This window comes from Amphiprion ocellaris, chromosome 16 (genome assembly GCF_022539595.1).
Source record: "Amphiprion ocellaris isolate individual 3 ecotype Okinawa chromosome 16, ASM2253959v1, whole genome shotgun sequence".
Taxonomy (NCBI): Eukaryota; Metazoa; Chordata; class Actinopteri; family Pomacentridae; genus Amphiprion; species Amphiprion ocellaris.
The window spans coordinates 18,360,800-18,382,521 of NC_072781.1; the positions used below are offsets into that span (position 1 = coordinate 18,360,800).

Here is a 21,722-nt window from a genome sequence, read left to right on the forward strand (position 1 = left end):
CATTTCTGGTATTTTAAATTTGATGAGTTGCTTCTATTTTACCAGCGCAGCTTTTCCAGTGTTTACAGCATTCGTTTATCCGCTCAGGAAACATACAGACCAATTAGGTACGAGTTCAGCCATCTCATGTGACGCTACTCAGCCAATGAATTGGTCTCTGCATTCCAGCCTAAACATCTCAGCTGAGTTCAGAAAACAGGTGAGGGACAGACGAGAGGCGGATGGACAAAAAGATAAACAAGAAAAACACTCAGAGAGTGCAGTGCTCTGCCAAGACTGTTCATATGCTTGGCTCCACATACAGCTGTAAACCATGCCAGCTTCTCAACTATGAGCATAATCCAAACTAAATATGGTTCCAGACTTACCAGTGAGCTCCAAATGTGTTTGAGAACGACCCTGACACCATTCAGACCATGATTCAGAATACTGGCAGCTCAGTCCTCCCATTAAGCAGCAGGGGTATAAGGGGAGAGATATAAGACAGAAAAAAAAAGTAAAAGTGTTCAACTGTCTAAATTTTTTGAGATTTAGGTTTTGTTAAATATGTATATAAGTTGGTTCAGGTTGTTCAGTCATTATTTTTCACTTTTTTTTCCCCCAGATGTACAGTTATATCAAAAGTTATTTATTAATAAATGTTGTCAAAATGTTTTTGAACCGTACTGAATTTATTTGATTTGACAACCAGTTATTGATTACATGCAGACACTAATTTAACTACTAGGTTACATCAACATATATCACAATAATTCAAATTAGACATTATGATTTTCTGAACCTTTGCTTTAATACATTTTCTCTGACTGGAACTCTTTGAATTTTAGTTGAATACCCTTGCGCTAAACAGCACGTTGGCCCTCTTTTTGAATACAAAACAACCCCAAAGACGGAACAGTCCACCAACTTTCAGTAATATGAACACTCTGCAGGAAGGAGGTTTCTTTTCACCGAAGCACAGGTGTTTAATAAGCATGTTAAGTGCATATATATTCCCTTCTTTCTTGAATCTGTTTCCTCACGCAAAATGAACACGATTAATATAGACTGAAAATGAATGATATTTAATTGCGATGAATCGAAATTAATCCAGAGCAACCATGTGATTAATATGATTAAAAAATTTAATCGTTTGACAGCACTAGTTTTTATGTTTGACTCCTAAATTCTGATTAATGATTGTAAAGGCAGACAGTGAGAGTGAAGATGTCGTGGGCCATGCAAATGTAGACCAAAACTGTTTTTGTCACCAACTGTAAACATGTTTATTTCTGCTGTGAAGTTGGGTATCTTAACATGGAGGCCTCTGGGGATTGACTCAGTTGGACCATTCGAGGAACTGCAGTTTTTGGCACTTTATCACATCGACTATTTTTCATCTGAATGGTGGCTGCTTAGTGGCAAGACAAAAAACTGTTACGGCCAACAGCTAGCTAGCTTAACCTAGTAAATAAATTTATGCTTTCCAGAATTTAAAAATACACCTCTATACATCACTAATCGGCTATTTGTAAATTTGTTTAATTCATAACTGAAAGGTAGAAACACTCGTCTGGCAGACATGCCAAGCTGGCCGGACAGGCAGACCAGGCCGTTCCGGAGGACGACACAGAGGCTGCATCTCCTCCAAGAGCTGGGGAGTAGGTTCATGGAGACGGAACCACTCTGGAGGCTGGCAACGAAGGAGACGGAACCCCTCTGGAGGCCAGCGACGGCAGACGACACGGGGACCCTCTGGAGGCCGGCGGCGGCGGACGACACGGGGACCCTGGGACCCTCTGGAGGCGGGACCCCTCTGGAGGCCGGGCTGGGGACCGATGAAGGCGGGATCCCTCTGGAGACTCAGGAGCAGGGGTGGCCACTGCGGACGGAGGCTCAGGAGCAGGGGTGGCCACTGCGGACGGAGACTCAGGAGCAGGGGTGGCCACTGCGGACGGAGACTCAGGAGCAGGGGGTTTGTCAGCTGTCACAGGCTCACTCTCCGGGCTTGGGAATAGATCAGCAGACTTGGGGAGAATGGTCTCTTGGCCATGGGGTTGGTCAACTGACTCAGGCAGAACACTCCCTGGGCCGGAGAATTCCTCAGTTGAAACAGGCTCAACAGTCACTCGGCCGGGAGGTTCGTCAGCTGACACAGGCTCAACAGTCACTCGGCCGGGAGGTTCGTCAGCTGACACAGGCTCAACAGTCTCTTGGCAGGGGAAACTGTCTGCTGACGGAACAGTCTCAAAGCCAGGTGATTTGTCAGCAAAATCCAGTTCGATTTTTCTGCTGCTGGTTTGGTCAGCTGACGTGGGCTCTACAGACTCTCGGCCAGGGGATTGGTCAGCTGACCCAGGGGATTGGTCAGCTGACCCAGGCAGGTCCGAGGCAGATGAGGCGGTGTCAACAGTGTCGACCCGCTCGGGAACTGAGGCGGCGTCAACAGCGTCGACCCGCTCAGAGATGGGTGAGGCGGTGTCGTTGACCCCTCGGAGACGACTGAGGCGGCATCGTTGACCCCCTCGGAGACGGGTGAGGCGGCGGGACCCGGCAGTGGGACCACGGCGGGGCTCGGCAGTGGGACCACGGCGGGGCTCGGCAGCGGGACCACGGCGGCTGCTGGGGAGCGGCGAGGTCTGGGGTTTCCTGGAACCTCGCTTCCTTCTGGAACACTTTCTGGAGGGTGGCTTGGAGTGCTGAGGTCCAGATTCAGGTGGGGAACTGATCTGGCTGGAGTCGAAATTGTCCAGTCCAATGGCTCTATCGAGCAGGAAGGAACACAGGGCGCTAGAGGAAGTGGAGATGGGGGGTGATTGGGAATCCCTGTGTCGGGGACACCACTTTCCACCAGAGCTGGGCTTAAAGGTGAGTCGGGTTCCCCAGAAAGGAGACTTGCTGCAATCATCGGCCATGGGGCCAGGGGAAACAGGATATGAGGGGTAATCAGGTGGTGGTCCATGATTACTCGAACTTGTGGGCTGGTCGCTAGCAGGTGGACTAGCAGGTGGACTAGCAGGTGGGTGGCTAGCAGGTGGACTAGCAGGTGGGTGGCTAGCAGGTGGGTGTGATTGACAAGACAGAGGTGCATTCAAATAATCCAAAATGTAATCTGGCAGATGGCCAGTGAGCCAGGGAGTCTGTGTGGCCAGTCTGCGGCCTCTGGAGATAGCTGCATCTTTGTATGGCTGGTTCTGAGTTCGTTCCCATTCTGCATATAGACAAACTTGTGATTCAAAAAATTCATAAGATTCATCATCCTTAAAAAACACCTCAGGTGATGGGTCTGGCTCCGCCTCAAAGCAGGTTTCTGTCTGCTGGGTTCTTTTGTGGCCATATCATACTGTTACAGGGGGAGCTGGAGAACCCAGGCGCAGACAGAGAGACACTGGCGGACAGGTGAATTAAGGGAAGAATTTTATTAAACCGGAAAACTAAAACAATACATGAATGGAGAACTGAACTGAGAGGAAACAAAACTAAACCAAACTACTACTAACAAACACTATGAATTCAAAAACGGAAGATTACAAAACTAAACTGAATTAACAAAACTAAGCTAAGGAGGGGTACTTACAAAATCAAGGGAACTGACAACAGAAGGGGCAGGGAAGCAGGCTCAGGAAATCTGGGGCGAACGGAGACGAGAACAGAGCTACTAGCTGGAGACAAAAGTAGGGTAGTGAGAATCCAAAAGAAGAACTGAGTCCAAGTCAGGGAAATCCAGTGGAGGGGAAAACAGCGTCCAAAAGCAGAGTCCATGTGGGAGCAGAGTCCATGAAGGCACAGAGCTTAAATAGCTGGAGGTGAGGTGGAGAACAGGTGAGTTGGGTGAGCTCATTGTCACAGCTGACTTTCATCCCAGCAATCAGCAGTTCAGGCAGTGAAAGCAGGGGAGTGAGTGAGAGACAGAGAGAGAGAGACACAGGGGCAAGAGCGACAGGGAGAGAAAGACGACAGAGGAAGACAGACAGGTCAAAATAGACACAGAAAACAAGGAGGAAGAAAGAAAGAGGAAGAAGGAACAGGGGCAGGAACATAATCATAACAAATTTATTTTAATTCTTCCTTGTCAGCTGGTATCAGCCATGTTTCACGTTATCTGGAGACTAACACAATGGAAGAAGTGGAAACAGCTTGTGAGTTAAATGTTGGCTACGTCAGAACTAATTCAGAGAGATTTTTTTCATCGAACATTATGTACAGTACTTTTCTTCAAACCTGTTGTGACATTGGTGAAGTTTATCTGAATTGTACTGTTTCCGTTCTTCTCTTAAAATATATATTTACTAACTATTCCCTTAGCTCACTTGCTAATAGCCCATACTCATGTAGTGAGTAAACATGTCCAAACTGTCATGTTTCGACTTGTTAAATACAGTTCACGTGGCATATGTCTGTTAGAGTAACTTCCAATTCTTAGTCCATAAAACACAGACATGACTTAGGTATCAGCCCTTGCATTTAATTTAAATGAATAAGACTTTTGCCCAAACTGCTAAAGTATACAGTACATGGATAGTGGAATGCTATTTCCACAGCAGATACTTAATATGATATTGGCATATCTCTCTAGTAAACAAGCCATTTCAAAATAGCTAGAAAAGAAGGATAACCGGCAGAAATACCTGTCAGTGATATTTGTCAGTGATATCTCTGAGAGAGAACACTCCTACTTACTGCTAATAAGATTTGTACCTACTCTACATTTTGGACAAATATATTTCATCAACTCTCACCCCAGTGCTCTGTAATTATCCTGTGACCTTTAGCTAAACCACAGGCGCTGAAGGGTAAATACACATAATTCATAATTGTGTATTTATCAGTTCACCTTGAAATATTATCTTCTAGAAACTTTCGCCGCATGCTCCTGCTCTGAAACTGATGATTATCGAAAAAAATCAAAACAGGTCTGTTCAGGCACAGATAATTAATTGAGCAGGCTGAAGAACTGAAATCTCTTGTCACCTGTGAAGTTAAGAAATCTGTGTTCAGCTCAGCGTGAGTGATTCAACGCTCAGTTGAAGGTATATAAGGAGTAGGTGGGTGCATGTGTGTGTGTGTGTGTGTGTGTGTGTGTGTGTGTGTGTGTGTGTGTGTGTGTGTCCACGTTGATCAAGTTCGGTATGTAGTAACCATGGGTAACCACGCTTGGGAGTATTGAAGAACAGTGAAAGGGAGGGAAGCAGGGATGCTGAAGGAATTAAACATCCTGATCACTCACACAGATTGGATACGGATATGGGACTGGGACACGAGGATGACATTTATCACTGTTGTCATGCTCATTGTTAATCCGAGCAAATGTCAAAGTCGGCAGCAGCGGGAGAAAGATTTGTGCTTTGTGCTCTTTCGAAGAAAGAGTGAATGTACACATTTCTCATAGCACCTACAGCATCTGAAGCTAAACTGCAGTACACAAATACCTCTCCTTTTTCTTACAAACACACAGACACACAGTGATTGTGTACTTTCACAGATATATAGTATAATTACTTAAAATACATCTGCTCAGCTCCAAAGGTTCTCTCTCTCCCTGTGACATTCTCACTTTACTTACTTTGTTTGCCTCAGGCTATTTAAGTTTCATGGCTGAGGTTTGAGTGCATTTCATTTCCTTTGCCTTTTTTTGTTTTTTGTTTACTGCCTTTCGCTCCTCAGTGTGATGAGTTTTATTATCATTTGGATTTTCCTTCCACCCATGAAAATCACCCCTTTTCATCGTGGTGATGTTGTTTTAGAAGCCATCGGTAATATGTCACGTCCAAGAAAATTAAATTACTTCTTTCTTTTTTCCACAATCTGCTTCGGTGAAAGAAAAACAGTACTTGTGGATTCCTACTGCACATGCAGATCACACATAGGGCTGCAGGGATGAATCAAGCCTGTCTCTTCTCAGCTCAAGCTCTTTTAGGGAAAAACTGGGGTTGACAAGATGTCAATGAGACCAAACTACCCTCTGAATCTGTTCAGGCAGCTCTGATGCCCTCCATTTTTACTGCCTTCTTTGTCAGTCATAGACAACGCAACGAACAATCAGTTTAGGGCAATCTCCTCCCTTTAAAGAATGTTTTTAATGAGCTTTGCATGTAGTATAGCTTACATAATACAGCCTAAATGCCATATAGTCCTTACAGTGGGTGGAATTACCAGAAGAATGCACTATGAAGCAAGTTTAATATAGCCATGCTTTCTTTGTGGTACCTAACGTGACATCAGGCTCTGGGTGAGTTCCCATAACAGAGGCGTTTGCTGTATCATTTGGTAGCTTCCACACAAAGTAGACTGATTGCATGCTGCTTAACTCCATCAAGAGGAACAGAGTGTTATAATGGAGGGCTATGAAGAATATGAAAACCCAATAAGAAGCACTTTCACTGAAAATAAGGCAAGAAAGGAATGCTGGTATAAAATTGTGTAAGTTATATTGATTTTGCCATTTTGTACGCTCTCACTGCAGCTGCTTATTTCTATTGTGATAGCTGCACATTAAAGCTCTTAATCGTCAAACATTTAAACATGCTACTCAGGAAGTGCATTTAGCTCTGACACTGTTTTATAATACAAATGAAAATCACTTTAATTTTTTTGGCCAAATCAAACTGAAATTAATTTTATTGATGGATTATTCTCTGTGATGAAAATACCAATTAGTCTGACTCCCTGGATGTAAACTGTGGGTATAATCCTGCCACTGGTTGTGCATTTCATGGGACTTTCTCCTCTCATTCCCCTACCAACATGTTACTTTGTCAGCTAACTAGCCATGTTAATAAAAGTGCTTGCCTCTTTACGCTTCATCCTGGACTTACACACAATATGACTGTTATTATTTTAAAGACATACAAACAAGCTAGGGCCTGTTTTTTGTTCATAGGTTTAAATATAATGAGGTGCATCATCTGGCTATATGAGACTAAATACCAATAGAGTAATCAGGGTAAAGTCGGTACCAAGAATACAAAACATATCTCTGCATTTTCCATGTCACCACCTGAATGTTGGTTCTCATGGCAACGTGACACATACAGTTTGTCTGTTGTAATTGCATTGTTTTGTTCAGTGGCACTATTGATGTACAGCTCAACTGGTTTACAGATAGGATGTGTTTGCATGAGAATCGGTGTCGCTCATACATTGTTAGAGAAATAATTGGTGAATTCTCCCAGCCAGTTTCAATTTCAGACTCTGAACAGAACCAGGTTATCGGTGCAGCATCAGTTACCATGTAACAGGTTAAAAGAGAGCCACCGTTCTGAAATTGAGAACTAAGGATAATAAGGATAATAAAATAAAGATAGTAAAGGCAGCAAAACTAACTGGGGAGTGAGGCAGATATCAATGAAACCCTGTCTGTATGCATCCACACAGCCTTGAGAAGAGTTCTAACTAGCAAAAAAAGAATAGAAGTGGCTTCACTTGGCTGTGCAGGGCCTTTATCTTTTGTGTCTTTTAGTTATAATAAGAGAGGCTCCACATGGCCACCCATCATATTTATTCTATCAGTGATTAATTTTGAAATGGTTTGTGGACATAAATCAACACTGTTAGTCATGCTGGAGATGTTTCTAAGCACTGTAAACACTGACAATTTTAAGAGCAATTTAATGTTATTTTACAGATTGTCTGTTTTGTTAAATATAGATGACAAGTAGTAATTTACAGAAAACAGCTAGAAAAAATCAATTAATTAAAAAATTCATGTTAATGGTAATTTGTTCTTTTACATTTAAGCTATTTTGCACTGTATCTATATCAGCAAAAAAAAAAGTAATTTACAGATGTTCACCTTTGGAAAGAATCTGAAAGAAAAAAATATGTATTTTAAGGAATTATGTAATGGTGAATAAATAATTTTACAGATTTCCCTGTTTTGTTGAATTACAAATAATATCTAATAAAATCAGAAAAAAGTATGAATTTGCATGTTGACTGTAAATAAAAAGGGTGCAACTGTAAATAATTTCCATACTATGACTAGAAATCTTTATTTTTACAAATAGTTATTTGCTCTTTTGTACTGTATGTAAAATTATACACTTTTATTGTATTAAATCCACTAAAATCCACTACTATTTAAAAACTATCTAACAGATATTATCCATTGTTTCAGGGTTTTTTTTTTCAGTATTCCACCATTTTTAAACTTCTTTTTCTGGCACTGTTGAAGTTTGGCATTTTTAATTAGATTTTTCTTTGCAGTGCATTTTGTGTATAATATATTTGTTAAAGTAATGTAGTTATGAACTAAACCTAGCATTTAATTAATGTTAAATTATGTTATGTTGCATTAACATGATTGTATGCCTCTGTTTCCTTCAGGTCTCTCAGTTACAGAGACAGGGTTTTGTGCCTGCTGGTTCACTCACATGGTTTATTAAAAACACCTAAATGAAACGGAGGCATCATTAATGTGATTAGATACACACTGTGTGATTTCCTGCTGTGAAAAGTAAGAATGTCAAAAGAGTAAAGAAAGGTCCTCTCTGGAGCAGCAGTAATCAGTTTCTGGCTCTTATAGTCAGAACTTTGTAAAAACACATCAGTGATAGTGTTGCCATAATTTAGTCAAACAGGGGTCACCAAACTCCAAACACATACATGCACTGCTGTTGTCAAGGACACTTCAGTCAAGCAGTGTTTATCAACACAGCACTGAGATGAGGATCTAATCAGGATAATTGATTTAATTAATTTAAGTGAAAATACCAGTGTGTGTGTGTGTGTGTGTGTGTGTGTGTGTGTGTGTGTGTGTGTGTGTGTGTGTGTGTGTGTGTGTGTGTGTGTGTGGCATTTGCAAAATAAAAGGTTAAATTAGGCAGGACCAATGTTTGTTGTCAACTGGAAGACAAAATCCAAAAGTTTATCTGACTCTAAACTTCTTGATCGACTCGCTGTAAGTCATACTAATTATGACTGTTTTACTTTTGCAACAAAAAATGTGAACTGATAGGTTCTCTAGGTGTACAGGAAATGAATGAAATACTAATCAGTGGGACTGTCTGACAACAGTAAGAGTGATATTGATAGCATTGTGTGCCTTGAATGACTGAGTATGATTTGTTAAACAGATGTCAGTGCAGAGTCACAGCTAAGCTGTAGTTCACCAACCCTGGAGTCTTGCATATCCAGATCTATCTCCACAGCTGTGTCAGTCTTGGAGAATGGTCTGACTGCACCAACTAGCTACTTACAAAACTTTAGTGTGGCCCACCACTTGATGTATGCTGTCTGCAGGAACTCCCGCTGTAGAAACTCCTCCATGGTTACAGATTTTCGGTGTAGAAAAAAGTGGGTTTTGAACGGCCCTGAAAAACTGCAGTGTGGGTCCTGATGCTGATTGGTTGAACTTGGAAAGAACAATAAGCACCAATCTTATTGTCCTCTCAATAGACACCTTTCCACTGCTGGAACTCGAGGCAGCTGTGAAGTGACACAAACCTTTACATGGACAGCCCTGTAACTGGCCCTTTCAGTCTTTCTTTTTTCATTGTAGTGCGGAATATGAAAGCTATAACTGTGATGTCAGCTCCACCAAAACAACAGTAAATAGTAGTTACTTAGTGTAACTCCAGCGCTATCAGCACATAGATAATAGGACAGTGGCGCTTTAATATTTTAGCCTATATGGTGAATTTTTGCTCTTGTCTTTCCATCTGCAATATCATCCCATAGTCAGCGTGGTTGGTCACGACAAGTTTTGTCTTTCTATTCTTTCTACTTTTTTTTTGTTAACAAAATATCTGTGTACCTAACAGTTTTGAAAGTTACTGAGACTCGTCTGCTTCCTCCCCCGCGATCATGATTCCACCATGACATGTGTGCCGCTTGCAATTCACCTTGCTGTGGCAAAAAGTGAGCCATAACTTCACGGTACAGTGTCTAAAGTAAACCACAGAAGAGTCATCCAGGAGGAGTGGTCTGACAGCAAAACCTGGAGACCTGAGGGACGTAAACACAGACGTGAGGAAGGCTTTTCCAGAAGGAGAAGGGCTTGCTTGATACATATTTTGAGATTTGGGCCAGGAGACTGCCAAATTTCCTGGTGAGTGTGTTGGAGGGAGGCTTTTTCATCTCCTCAGTCCCTCATCTGTCTTTATATAGATAAGTTATGATGCTGGAAATGACAGTAATGGAGCAAATCTAAGAAAATACCTGTGAAAAGGCCAATGCAGGGAAGAAGTGACAGAGGGAGGTATAAGAATAGACACAGCATGATGTGAGAAAGTGTAAAGCAGAGCAGGGATCTTCCTCTCTGCTCCGAAAGAAGCTGTCACTTCCACAAAGCGTCCACACCTCAGAGGACTCAGCCCACACCTCCTGAGCTTCAGTCATGGTTCAAATATTTCTTCAACAGCTAGAATAATGGGGAAACTTTAGTTGTTACGGAACACTTCCATACATATAGAACAGTATGGAGGCACATACTTTGCATTTACTATGATGTCATTTATCCTTATAAAATCATTGCCAACATTTAAATCTCCAGGGCTTAGAGTTGTTCAGCTGTTATATAGGCATACGTTTTCATATTCTTAATTGTTGAAACTTTATTTCATGCTTGCTTCTTTCAAATTAATTGATTTATGACAATGCGTTAACTTTGGAACAACCTGCCTGAGGAAATGAGGCTTGCAGAATCTGTAACGTCTTTTTAATCACGTCTTAACATTTTTATCACAGACTTGCTTTAATGTGATGTAGTCTTTTGATTGCTTGTTAAGATTTTTATGTCTGATTGAGGTTTTATTGTTCTTATTATTTTATTAGTATTTATTAATGTTGCTATATTGTGCTTTGTAATTCTTCTTGTTTTAACTTTATCATATAAATCGTGTCTTCTGGGTTTCCTGCTTTTTTCTTTGTCTGTCAAAGCACTTTTTGAGCCCTTTTTTTGAGTCTCCTCCATTTTTAAAAAACTACCTTCTGTCTCGACAGCCATTAATTTAGAAAATATCTTCATAAACACATAAACAGAATCATAAAAGCTGCAATAAGAATGCCTGTCCAGTTCATATCAACAATACATCAAACACCACAGAAGAACGTTCTGGCATTTCATCGTTTCTGCAGAATGTAAATTGCAGATGCTGTAGAAAAAATAATACTGGGTACAGAAGTAGTGTGTGCTGGTGGAACAGTGCAGCAATGCCATTTAAATTTAAAGAAGCTGGTGTATTTCCACCAGTGTTTTTGTTTCAGGCACATGCTCATTGCACAAAGCAACAGTGGCCGTTTAACAAACTCTTTTATGTTCACTCAGGTGCACACAAATTGAGTTTTTAAAAAATCTGCACTTCAGAAGAGGTTAGAAAAAAATCTCAGTTTGAGTGACCAAGCATTGTGGAAAATGTTCAAGGCCTCGATCTTGTCTACATCATCTAAAACAGTTTAAAGTCTCATCAAGTATCAAGAAGCAGGTTTCTCAGCCGGCAACACGTTTCATTTTCAACAGTAACAATTGCTCTTTTCAGCAATCTCAGTTCTTCTACCTCTAAACAACAGGTAGGAGAACTGAGATTGCTGATCCACTTTAATCAGGATGAAGAACCTGGACCATTAAGGTTGTCCAGACACTACAATTTACCGCAGTATATCACTGTCACTGTCACTATCAGAGTTTTCCCCACAGAATCAGCAGTGTAAAATGTAACTGTATGAGAGATGTAGTTCATTTCCAGCATATAATTCCAGCTGAAAACGTTACCTATGAAACACAACCCTTACTGTGATTACAGTTTCAATGAGGGGCTTTTCTGATTTTTGAAATGTCCCCTTGTAAACATTGCAGCATATTATTAGTTTCACTTTGTAATGAGGGCTATGGGGGGAGATTTGGGAGGAAGCAACTGCAACTCTTCAAAATATTATGAATTATTAAGTCACATACACTAATGACTACAACATTAAGTTGGAAAAATTGGTTTGGATTTCTACCAAAACTACTTTGTGATACAAGAACTGTCTGGATATAGCAAAAGAACTTGAATATTCTTCAGATTTAATGTAATGAATTCACAACAAAAAGCATGCAAATGTCATGTCTGTTATGACTGACGTCTACGTTTAAATTTACTTATTTATATTTTATAAGGGGGCTGCACAGTGATGTAGTGGTTAGCACTTTCGCCTTGCAGCTGGAAGATCCCTGGTTCGCGTCCCGGCTTTCCCAGGATCTTTCTGCATGGAGTTTGCATGTTCTCCCTGTGCATGCGTGGGTTCTCTCCGGGTACTCCGGCTTCCTCCCACAGTCCAAAAACATGCTGAAGTTAATTGATTATTCTAAATTGTCCATAGGTGTGAATGTGAGTGTGATTGTTTGTCTCTGTATGTAGCCTTGTGACAGACTGGTGACCTGTCTAGGGTGTCCCCTGCCTTCGCCCCAAGTCAGCTGGGATAGACTCCAGTGCCCCCATGACCCTAATGAGGATGAAGCGGTGTATAGATAATGGACGGAGGATAGTATATAAGATCATGTATCATTTAGCTCCTCCTCTTCTGGTGGACTTCATCAATTTCAAATTGGCTGTAAACAGAGCTACTGGAGGTGCAGCTTGGAAAACTGCGTTTAGTCAGGCCTTGTTTCCTTTCCAAGCATCACAACAATAGAATTCAATACCACAATCAATAAGACAGTCCCTATCCCATTATTTATTTATGCAAGATTTACAAAATTGCCTATTGAGAAAGCAATACTGTTGACATTGATGCTGTTCTTCTTCCACCTTTAACTCATGATATACCTGTGTATTTAGGTATATTATGCTGTGTTTAGTTGTATTTGTTGTTTTTTTTTTTAATTGGCATTGATGCTTCTATTAGAATTCAGGTAAGTTTAAATATTGTACATATTGTGATGTAAAAATTAATTTTAATGCCAGGCCACATCAGGGGAAAGAGCTGCTGGTGCCAGTGTAAATGAATGTTGATTAATGCAAATGGCCCCTTTTCAGATAAATGAACTCAAATTGCAGTTTCATGTTGACCCTAATCAGCATTCAAACAAACAGCTATGTTCATGTTTTTCTTCTCTTACTCAATCAGTCTTGTGCCTGCAGTAAATTTTCATCAGCCAATTGTTGACCCACAGGGTAATATTTACACAAACCTGGTGTGTTCCTTTTAGAGAAAGTGGTGAAAAGGACAAACAGAGAGCAACTGGGTGATCTGATGCCTATGGAGGGATAAAGAGATGGCGTTGGATAGATGACAGCAGGGACAGCAAGACATAATGAGCTGATCAAACGATTGTGGAGAATGAAATGCCAGAGGAGCTTGGAGCGGTGGCAGACCGAGCTGTCAGGGAATCCCTAGTCGTGGTGTGTGACAGTCAGCTGCCTCTGCTCTCATATGAATCCTGATTATTCCTGCTACAGCACCTGTCTAGTTTACTGATCAATACTTTCCTGTCTCCCCTCCTCTGCCTTTCTGCTAATCTTCTCTTTACATAAATCTTCTCTCTGTCTTGGCCTCCTCTGCCTGCCAATTTCGTCTTAATCATATTGCATATTTTCATGTATTTTTCACAGACCTCTCAGATTCTCAATTTACCGTGGTCGGTAATCAAAGACGGCATCCAGCACACAAACCCCTTTTCCATACCTCACACTCTCCCACTGTTTCCTTTGTACTTTGCTTTCAGGTGTCCTTGATGAATTATCTTTCCTTTGTTTGCTTTAATTAGATGTACTTGAAAAGACTGCCACTTCAAAATGGCTACTCCTTGAAGAAGCAAGTAATCAATCAGGTTTATTTCATCCCTTAAAATCAAGCACAACAAAGGATGTTCTCCCCGTTAAACAGATATCCAATGAGCATTTCTAGAGGTCAGGCTTTTTCAATTATTGTATTCCATCAGTCTCAAGTCAATTTCTGTCAGCTGCCTCCAGTGGGGAAGAGTCTCTATTGTCATACAACCATATTCAGTTACAAAACATGCAATATCGATTTTTGCTTCATCTCCCACATAATGAGGGTTACAGACTGGATGACCTTTGATTTAGTGCTTCGGATGGTAGCAGCCAAAATTAAGAACAACACACTGTAGTAATTATACAGGCAGTGAAACGTGACCAAATCAGTCACATTGTTGAAAAGTGATGTCTGACCAGGATAGAACAGAAACGCACAAAAACAAACGAACAAGTGGCGAATGTGTATATAGAGAAACAGCACAACATGGGCTTCCCTTTGGAATCCTCCAGTCAATAACTTCTACTCTAATATTTACTTGTCTCTACAATATCTCCAGTTATGTCAACTGAATTCCAAAAAACAATATCTGTGTCTAAATGTTGTATGTTGGACTTTCTGGAGAGTCATATTTACTTTCTCTCTTTACTCTGCTGTGCAGGAGTGAGCTTGTTAGCCTGGAAATTAGGCTCATGGGAGAAGGCGATTTGACTAAATCATATAGACGGGTGAAATAAAAAACAAAAAGCGGAAGGCTGCAGAGCTGCAGTGTCTATTTGGGGAGGTTGCGGTATTAGCAACCTTTTTCAGATTAAACACCGTTTAATCTGAAAAAGGTGCTCACACCTGTGGCCTTTGAATGAAATTCCCTTTACTGACATTTTAAACTAACATATCTGTGAATGGAATTTGGAATAATGTACAGAAATATTTAAGTGTGAGGACATCACCACAAAAATGTCCCTTTATGATTAGAATCCCTAATATCTTCATGAAATCAAATGGGATTTGTAATTGTTGTTGTTAAGTCATTTTTTTTCTGCACTGGACATTCAGTATATTTGCATCCTGTAATCACTTTTTGATATATTTTAATCTTTATTTGTAGTCCATCTTGGCTGAACTCAGGTTCCCTACCTAAGCACAAGGTATTTGCTCATACAGAAAACCCATGCGTGCATGTCATCCATCACAATTTTATATCGCTGATAACAGCCTCGCCGTCTCCTGTTTGTTCTCTTTACACCGAGACGAGTTTTATTAAGTTACCGCTAATGCAAAACATGCTGGTTCACGGTAAACGCATTCAACTGGCAAAACATGAGGGTGGAGAGGGGGGTTTTAATTATAAAGCCCAAACTATAATGTGTTTGTCACTGCAGTAAGCGCTGACTGCAATGGCTAATCAAAAAATTTCAGCATTTTTTTTGGTATTTTGTCAGTGGACCATTTAATTTTTAATGGAACAAGACGGCACAGCCACAGTGAGCTGTTAGATGAAGAGCTGCGGGCCACAGGCTGCACACATCCTCCTCAATAGGGCGGCCGTCTCCACTTTGACCTGTTGTGCAGACAGCTACATGTGCCATGAAATCAGATTGTGCTCAGAATAGTCTTTTGCTGTCTTGTTTTTTTAAACTACAAAAATCTAAGTTTGTTTGGTTGCACTGTGAACAAATTTTCTGTTGAAATTGCTGTTCAATGAATGTTTTTTGCACCATTGAACTACGCTCCCTGTAACCATGGCAATCACAGGTGGTGCCAAAATCAACCAGGAGGGAAGAAATCAGAATTACAACTTAGTTTTATCCATCTTTTTCATCATTAATCCAACAACAATGTGGGCAATACCCTCAGCATCTTATCAACTACAGAGACAATGTGTCCTGATGACTCTGGAATCAGTCTCATGAGAAGATTTTCTCAACAAAGCACAGCCGCTCTCATATTTAACATGCACGCTATGCAATCTGCTTATTCCTAAAGAGTCAGAGGCCTGACATTCTGCTCTTCCCAACATCTCATAAGGCTTTCTGACACTTGCCAAGGCTCTGGGCTGAGTCCCAGAGCTGCTCCTAAGCCTTCCTCTGAGAGGAGAGGATGATATGCAGTGAACCAAACACTGTTTCCAGGGATGAACCATGTTGTTCATAGCACTTATGACAACAACTCCATCAGAAATTAACCTTAAAATAATGCCAACATCAGATACTACAGTTTTTAAACTTATCACACCCTCGACAGACTGGTATGCTTCAATGCTAGTGCAATTAACAAAATTCCTGCTTTATCACCATAATTCTTTCCAATGAAATGATCTGCTTGGGTCCAAATTATTTCTCTTGGCACAAACAAATCCATTCCATTTTGTTGTGTACATTAGCCTGTAAAACAGCTGCCCTCTTCTCCGGCCAATCGCTCCATCAAGAAGCTTTTAGATTGCACAGATAAGAGTTCTCAGAGTGGTTTTGGTGCCTCTCTATTTTCTGTGCCTGTGTCTTAATCTATAAAATCTCAAAACAATCTAGATCTCCCTAACTGCGTGTCCTCCGCCTTATCTTCCTCCTCTGCCTCCGTCTTTTTGTCTGTGTTCCTTCTGCTTCATCGTCGGCTCCACATCTACTCAGTTTTCTCACATTTATGGGAATTACCTGCTTATTCAGGTGTCCAAGAATGAACTTCAGAATACAAGAAACTTTACCTCTGAGCTTATATTGATTTGATTTAGGACATGAGCTCTCTCACATGACCACTCAAGAAAGAAATGACTTCTTGGTAGTTGTCTGAGCTCTCGCTTGTTGTCCTCCGGATTACAAGGAAAGTGAAATGCAGCAATCTCATTAGCCTCTCCTTCTGTGTTCAGCAGCTAAGCGCAAGAAAAAAAAAGAAAAGAACTTTATCTTTTTCAGAGTCGCTTTTCAGCTTTTGTTTTTTCCCCCACTTTTGTTAAATGTCAAAGATCCATTTCCATTTAGATTGAACCTTTTGCTTTACACTCGGGAAATGTGGGACTCGTGGGGTGCCAAGCTTGGGTGACTGGCATGGCATTAGCGGTTTCATAGCACAGGGTCAACCTAACGTCACACACTTGGCCCGTTGCTAAGGTCAGCGCACCTCCTGAGGCCCGGAACAGACAAGCAGCTTGGCAAGCAAGGGCAGATAAAAAGTAACATTCCCTTAAAGGCAGGTCGTCTTTGGCAAAAATGTGAGTGTGAATCATGTTTTAAATTCAGGGCTTCAAGGTTTAAACTCTCCTGTTTGTATGGGTGACCAGTCATGCACAGAGAAGAACTTCCATCTTACAGTCAGCACTATTTAATTGGAAACAAAGGCAAACAGAATTACTGAATGTGCACATATGATCTCTGATAAAGGACACCTCTCTGATGTATTCATATCTGCTCATGAGCCCAAACTAAAGGATTAATTAATTGATTTCCAGCATCCCTCGGTACATGTTCACAATTATGAAGGAATAAGAACAGCGAATGAGAAAATCAGCTCTTTTTCCCTCTCCTCCTGTTCATATTTAATAGCGAGCTGCAGAGGAGGAAAATACTGAAATGAAACTCTGTTGGGAGAAATGAGATTTTAACCAAGTAATGAAGCAAGGAGACACATGATTGCTAAATCTTATTGGTAAACAGGCTCCAATAAGGCTGCCATTTTCTGCCCCAAAATAAATCCACACTGTGCTTACACCTACACTGAACCTACACTGAACAGCAAGCACAAAAGGCGATAGCTAAAAACTCTCGGTTACACCTCTGCTGAGGAAAACAGCAGATTCTAGTTGACCCCAATTATCCTGCTTTCACCTCGGTCCTCGAGGTGAGATAAGAACAGGGAACTGCTGCCCCTCAAGGCCAGAGGGTGACTCTCGCTGATCTGCTGGGATTAAAACTTGTTCGATACAACAATTACTGCCAGTCCCAAAGAAATGTAATAGACCGAATGCTCCTCTCTGTCAAAATACATGATTGAAACTTGCTATCAAAAATCAGGGCTTTCAATCAGAAGCAAGTCAAGTAACATTCTAACTTCATCTAACTTACATTGAATTAAAGGAAGTTACTAGTTGAGATGGCTCTTTGAAGGGAGCCGGATCTTGAGGAGCCGTTCAAAAGACTGGCTTGTTGTTATAGTCATTTATAGTCAACCAGGGGTAACTGTTTTTATTAGGGAAACAATCACTGGTAGCAGCTATAAGATACGATATGGATCAGAATAATTCAAACTTACACATTCCCCCAATATATACTCTGTTGAGTTTTATATGTATATATGGCGGTGTAAGTTGTTTGTTGACCCGGACTTGAAAGAGATGTTTTTCTGACAAATATTGCATTGTGCTCTACCTATGTTTCCTTTGACTCTGGCTCATTTTGTGTTTTTTTTCCCTGTCGCTAATATCTCCTCCTCCCTGATAAAGCAGTAAATGAGGCTCTGCTCCAATCTCCAGTCAGTCGGACTCAGGCAATGCTCACACTCCTCCTCTAAGTTAGCTGCAGCTGCATTCACATGAATGGAGTGCACAGTGGACAACTCAAACTCAGAAATATCATTAGTTGTTCACATGAAGGCAGTGTGGAAAACTCAGGCTCATGGGGCACACAGGTGACACGTGAAGAAAGCCTGGGCAATATGCACATACGAACAGCTCACAATTGCAAACTGGTTCTTATCGTTCAATTAAAAGAACCTTTCAAACAACTGACTTGTTCGCGAACGTCACATCTCTAGTTACTAGACAATCCACACCTCCAGGCCAGAGAGTAAACAGCTGTGAAACAAGACACATTGTGTCTTTAGGGCGAGGAGGCTTGGAATAATGCCTCAATGGGACTTAGGTGAGCAATTTATGATTGAATATGCAATAAAAGCTTTACACGTGGATGGAAAGAATATGTCAGTGTAGGGACATGTAAGTTTCTATCAGCCTTGGCTGTGATGAGGATGATGTTCAGAATTAGGGGAGCTATGATTTGTATTAACCTATTTTGCACATCTTTGTTCTCCTCAGCATTGAGTTTCTGCTTCAGACAGCAGTTTCCTGAAACCTGTTCACAAGATATAGGTACGAAGCTGTAACCAAAAGGTTACAACTTTCTCAACGCTGAGCAGTGCAAATATCCATCCATCCATCCATCCATCCATCCATCCATCCATCCATTATCTGTACACTGCTTAATCCTCATTAGGGTTGCAGGGGGCCTGGAGTCTATCCCAGCTGACTTAGGGTGAAGGCAGGGGACACCCTGGACAGGATACCAGGCTATCACAGGGCAACACATACAAACAATACTCGCATTCACACCTATAAACAATTTAGAATTACCAGTTAACCTCAGCATGTTTTTGGACTGTGGGAGGAAGCTGGAGTACCAGGAGGAAGCCCATGTATGCACAGGGAGAACATGCAAACTCCGTGCAGAAAGATCCCGAGAAGGCAGGGATGTGAATCAGGGATCTTCTAGCTGCAAGGCAAAAGTACTAACCACCAAGCTACTGTGCAGCCCCCAGTGCAAATATGAAGGCTGTATATGTGTTTAAGCATGTGGAGAGCTGCATGATATTTAAATAACTAATTAGTTGTCAACTATTAAATTAATCAACCACTGTTTTGGTAATCAATTAATCAGGTGTTTTTTAAGCAAAAAAAAGTCCAAATTATTTGATTTCAGCTTCCATATTGTCTGGTGACAATGAAAATAATAGTTGCAGCCCCAGTGTGGACATTTAATGCTGGCTGCGGTGTAAGCACATTTAATTTAGTGTCGGTTTAAGGGCACTGCTCACTGTAAGAGCAAAGCAGATCAAGTTGCAGCATCGTGCGAACACAGTTTATTCATCTTAGTTTGCTTTGTGTGTCGCAAAGAGAGAAAATGGGGAGTAAAACCCACTTCATTAGAGTGATCAAGGACTTTATGGCTAGCGCTTCGGTGGCAGAGTGCAGCAGTTAGTCAATGATGATGATGATATTGTGTGAAATTGCTTTTTATGTGGCCTTGAGCACTCATTCACAACAGCAGATCATTCAGAAATGTGGATCTCATAGACTCACGCACACATAGACACACTAAGGGCTGAACCAAGTTGCCTCTGCTCTGACATGTTTCACTCTTTGGTCAAATCCCTCCACTTGAGTTTGTCAAACGCTGTGAATGTGCAGCATCAGGCTCTGTCTTCTCTGCATAATCCATTTAGTGTGACAGCACACATGGAGTTAGACTTACACTTAGCCCCAGGACAGATATTAATGATAATATGCACAGGGAATGCAGGCAGCTTAGCTACATGGGCTAAATCAGAGAAGCCTCATTCCTGACTTTATTTTCCCAGAGATGGAATAAAAGCCACAGCAAGGTGAATCATTTTAGAAAGCAGGACTTGGGGCATTTTTCAGATCATGTCAAGCAGAAAATCAATAAATGAGCCGATTATGATGCAAAGGGGGCTTAATACCTCCAGGCTACACAAACAATTAATAATAAATGTAAAGTTTTGAAGCCTGTGAGGCACAGTCTTCTTGCAGAATGTCATGTTGTAAAAAAAGTACAGACTGCAAGATATTCTTGCATCACTGTGGGCTTCCCCTAGTGTTACTGTCTTGTGGAATGAAGTGGTCAAAGAGGCTGTTTCTGTCTCACCATCAGTGATCAGAGAGAGCAACATGCCCAAGCTATCATTAAGAATGATTAATGAGGTGAAGTCGGAAGCAGGAGGAGGTTCAACTTGTTTTCTGCAACCTGTTAACACAGAACTGCTCTGTCCGTGGTGCTGATCTGCGCACGGACAGAGGGACCTGTTCGTCCAGCAGCACACCGCGGCAAATCAACCTCAATACAGCAGTTCGGCGTCTGAATCATGCAAAGGAATATGAGTACCGTCAGTCACCAAACCGAATGCCACCAGGACGTCTCCAAAGAGACAGAAAACTCAGCTGGATGGGGTTTTACTTACACAAAAACTCCGAACAGCAGAACTCGGATGCCAATCTCCAGAGCCAGTTCTCGCACGTTTTTCCTGCGGTCTGGCGGCGACACATTCATGATTCTGAAGGAAATCCGATCAAGTGAGACGGACAAAGACGACCGCGGTCAGTTGTGAAGGTTCTTCACTTTTGTAATCCACCTGAACAAAGCCGGCGCTTCCACAAAGCGGAGCTCTCTAATCACGCATGCTGTGCGCCTCCATTGCAACTCGGTCACCTGGAGCAGTCTTTGCTTTTTCCCTCTCCTCCGCCTGTCTCCGTCTGTTTCTGTCCCCTCGGGCGGTTTTCTCTGTTGCAACTCTGTAGCTGACAGCTGCTCTTCTATCGATTCAAAGTCTCCTTCTGCCACTCCATGAATTACTTCATCAGGGCAGGAGTTTGGGGAGCAGTGGGGGGATATGGGAGAAGGTACAGGTGCGGGTTAGTAGTGAGAGGGAAAGTGGAGGGAGACAGCAAAGTAAAGAGAGAGACTCTGAGCATCAGCGAGAGGAGAGTCAAAGTCTCTCCCTCCCTCCCTCCCTCCCTCCCTCCCTCTCTTCTCCTCCCTCCCTCCCCCTCCTTTCCTTTCCTCTCTCTCTCATCTCTTGGCTTCACTATGGAGAATCAGATGACCAGAGGTTTCTGGAACACCCTCTGGACCTGAAAGGATGCACAATCAAGTTCAGCGCTCATGATGAACTGCAGCGTCCTCTCTGTCTATTCTGCAGCCAAGGCTCATCGCTTCATCTCATAATGAAGCTCTCAGTAAAATGTGACACAACCAAAAGCAGAAAACCACACCAGAGGCACAGACCTCTCTAAGAGCTGGTGGAACTAATCTATCACCAGCGGTATTAGGCTCCATGCTCATCCTGACACATGATATTGCATTACTTTGCCAAAAGAGAGCCTGTAGAGCCCTGCTCTCTGTTGGCTCACCCCCTCTTGTGTCCAGTCATGCCACTATGAAGAATCTGGCACCCAAGGGTCCACACAGGAAGACAGTGATGAAGGAGCGCAGGCAGTAACATACCTACAGGCAGGGGAAACCTGGCCAGCAATTCATAGACCCACA

At 41.8% G+C, this 21,722-nt stretch overlaps 1 protein-coding gene across 3 annotated transcripts in view; it reads right to left on the minus strand.

Moving 5' to 3' along the window:
* The window catches only part of plpp4 (phospholipid phosphatase 4), a 58,269-nt gene extending 37,120 nt beyond the window's left edge, over window positions 1–21,149 (minus strand). Inside the window, exon 1 of one of the 3 annotated variants that reach the window (XR_008604446.1) lies at window positions 369–7,710. Coding sequence is in view for 1 of the 3 variants with exons in the window: in XM_023286350.3 (XP_023142118.1) it covers window positions 20,638–20,726 (89 nt within the window). In the remaining 2 variants the exon portion in view is untranslated. Of the gene's footprint in view, window positions 1–368; window positions 7,711–20,637 lie in introns of those variants that run through there. The other 2 variants (XM_023286350.3, XM_055018949.1) reach the window with 2 other exon arrangements.
* Between the last annotated feature and the right edge of the window lie 573 nt (window positions 21,150–21,722).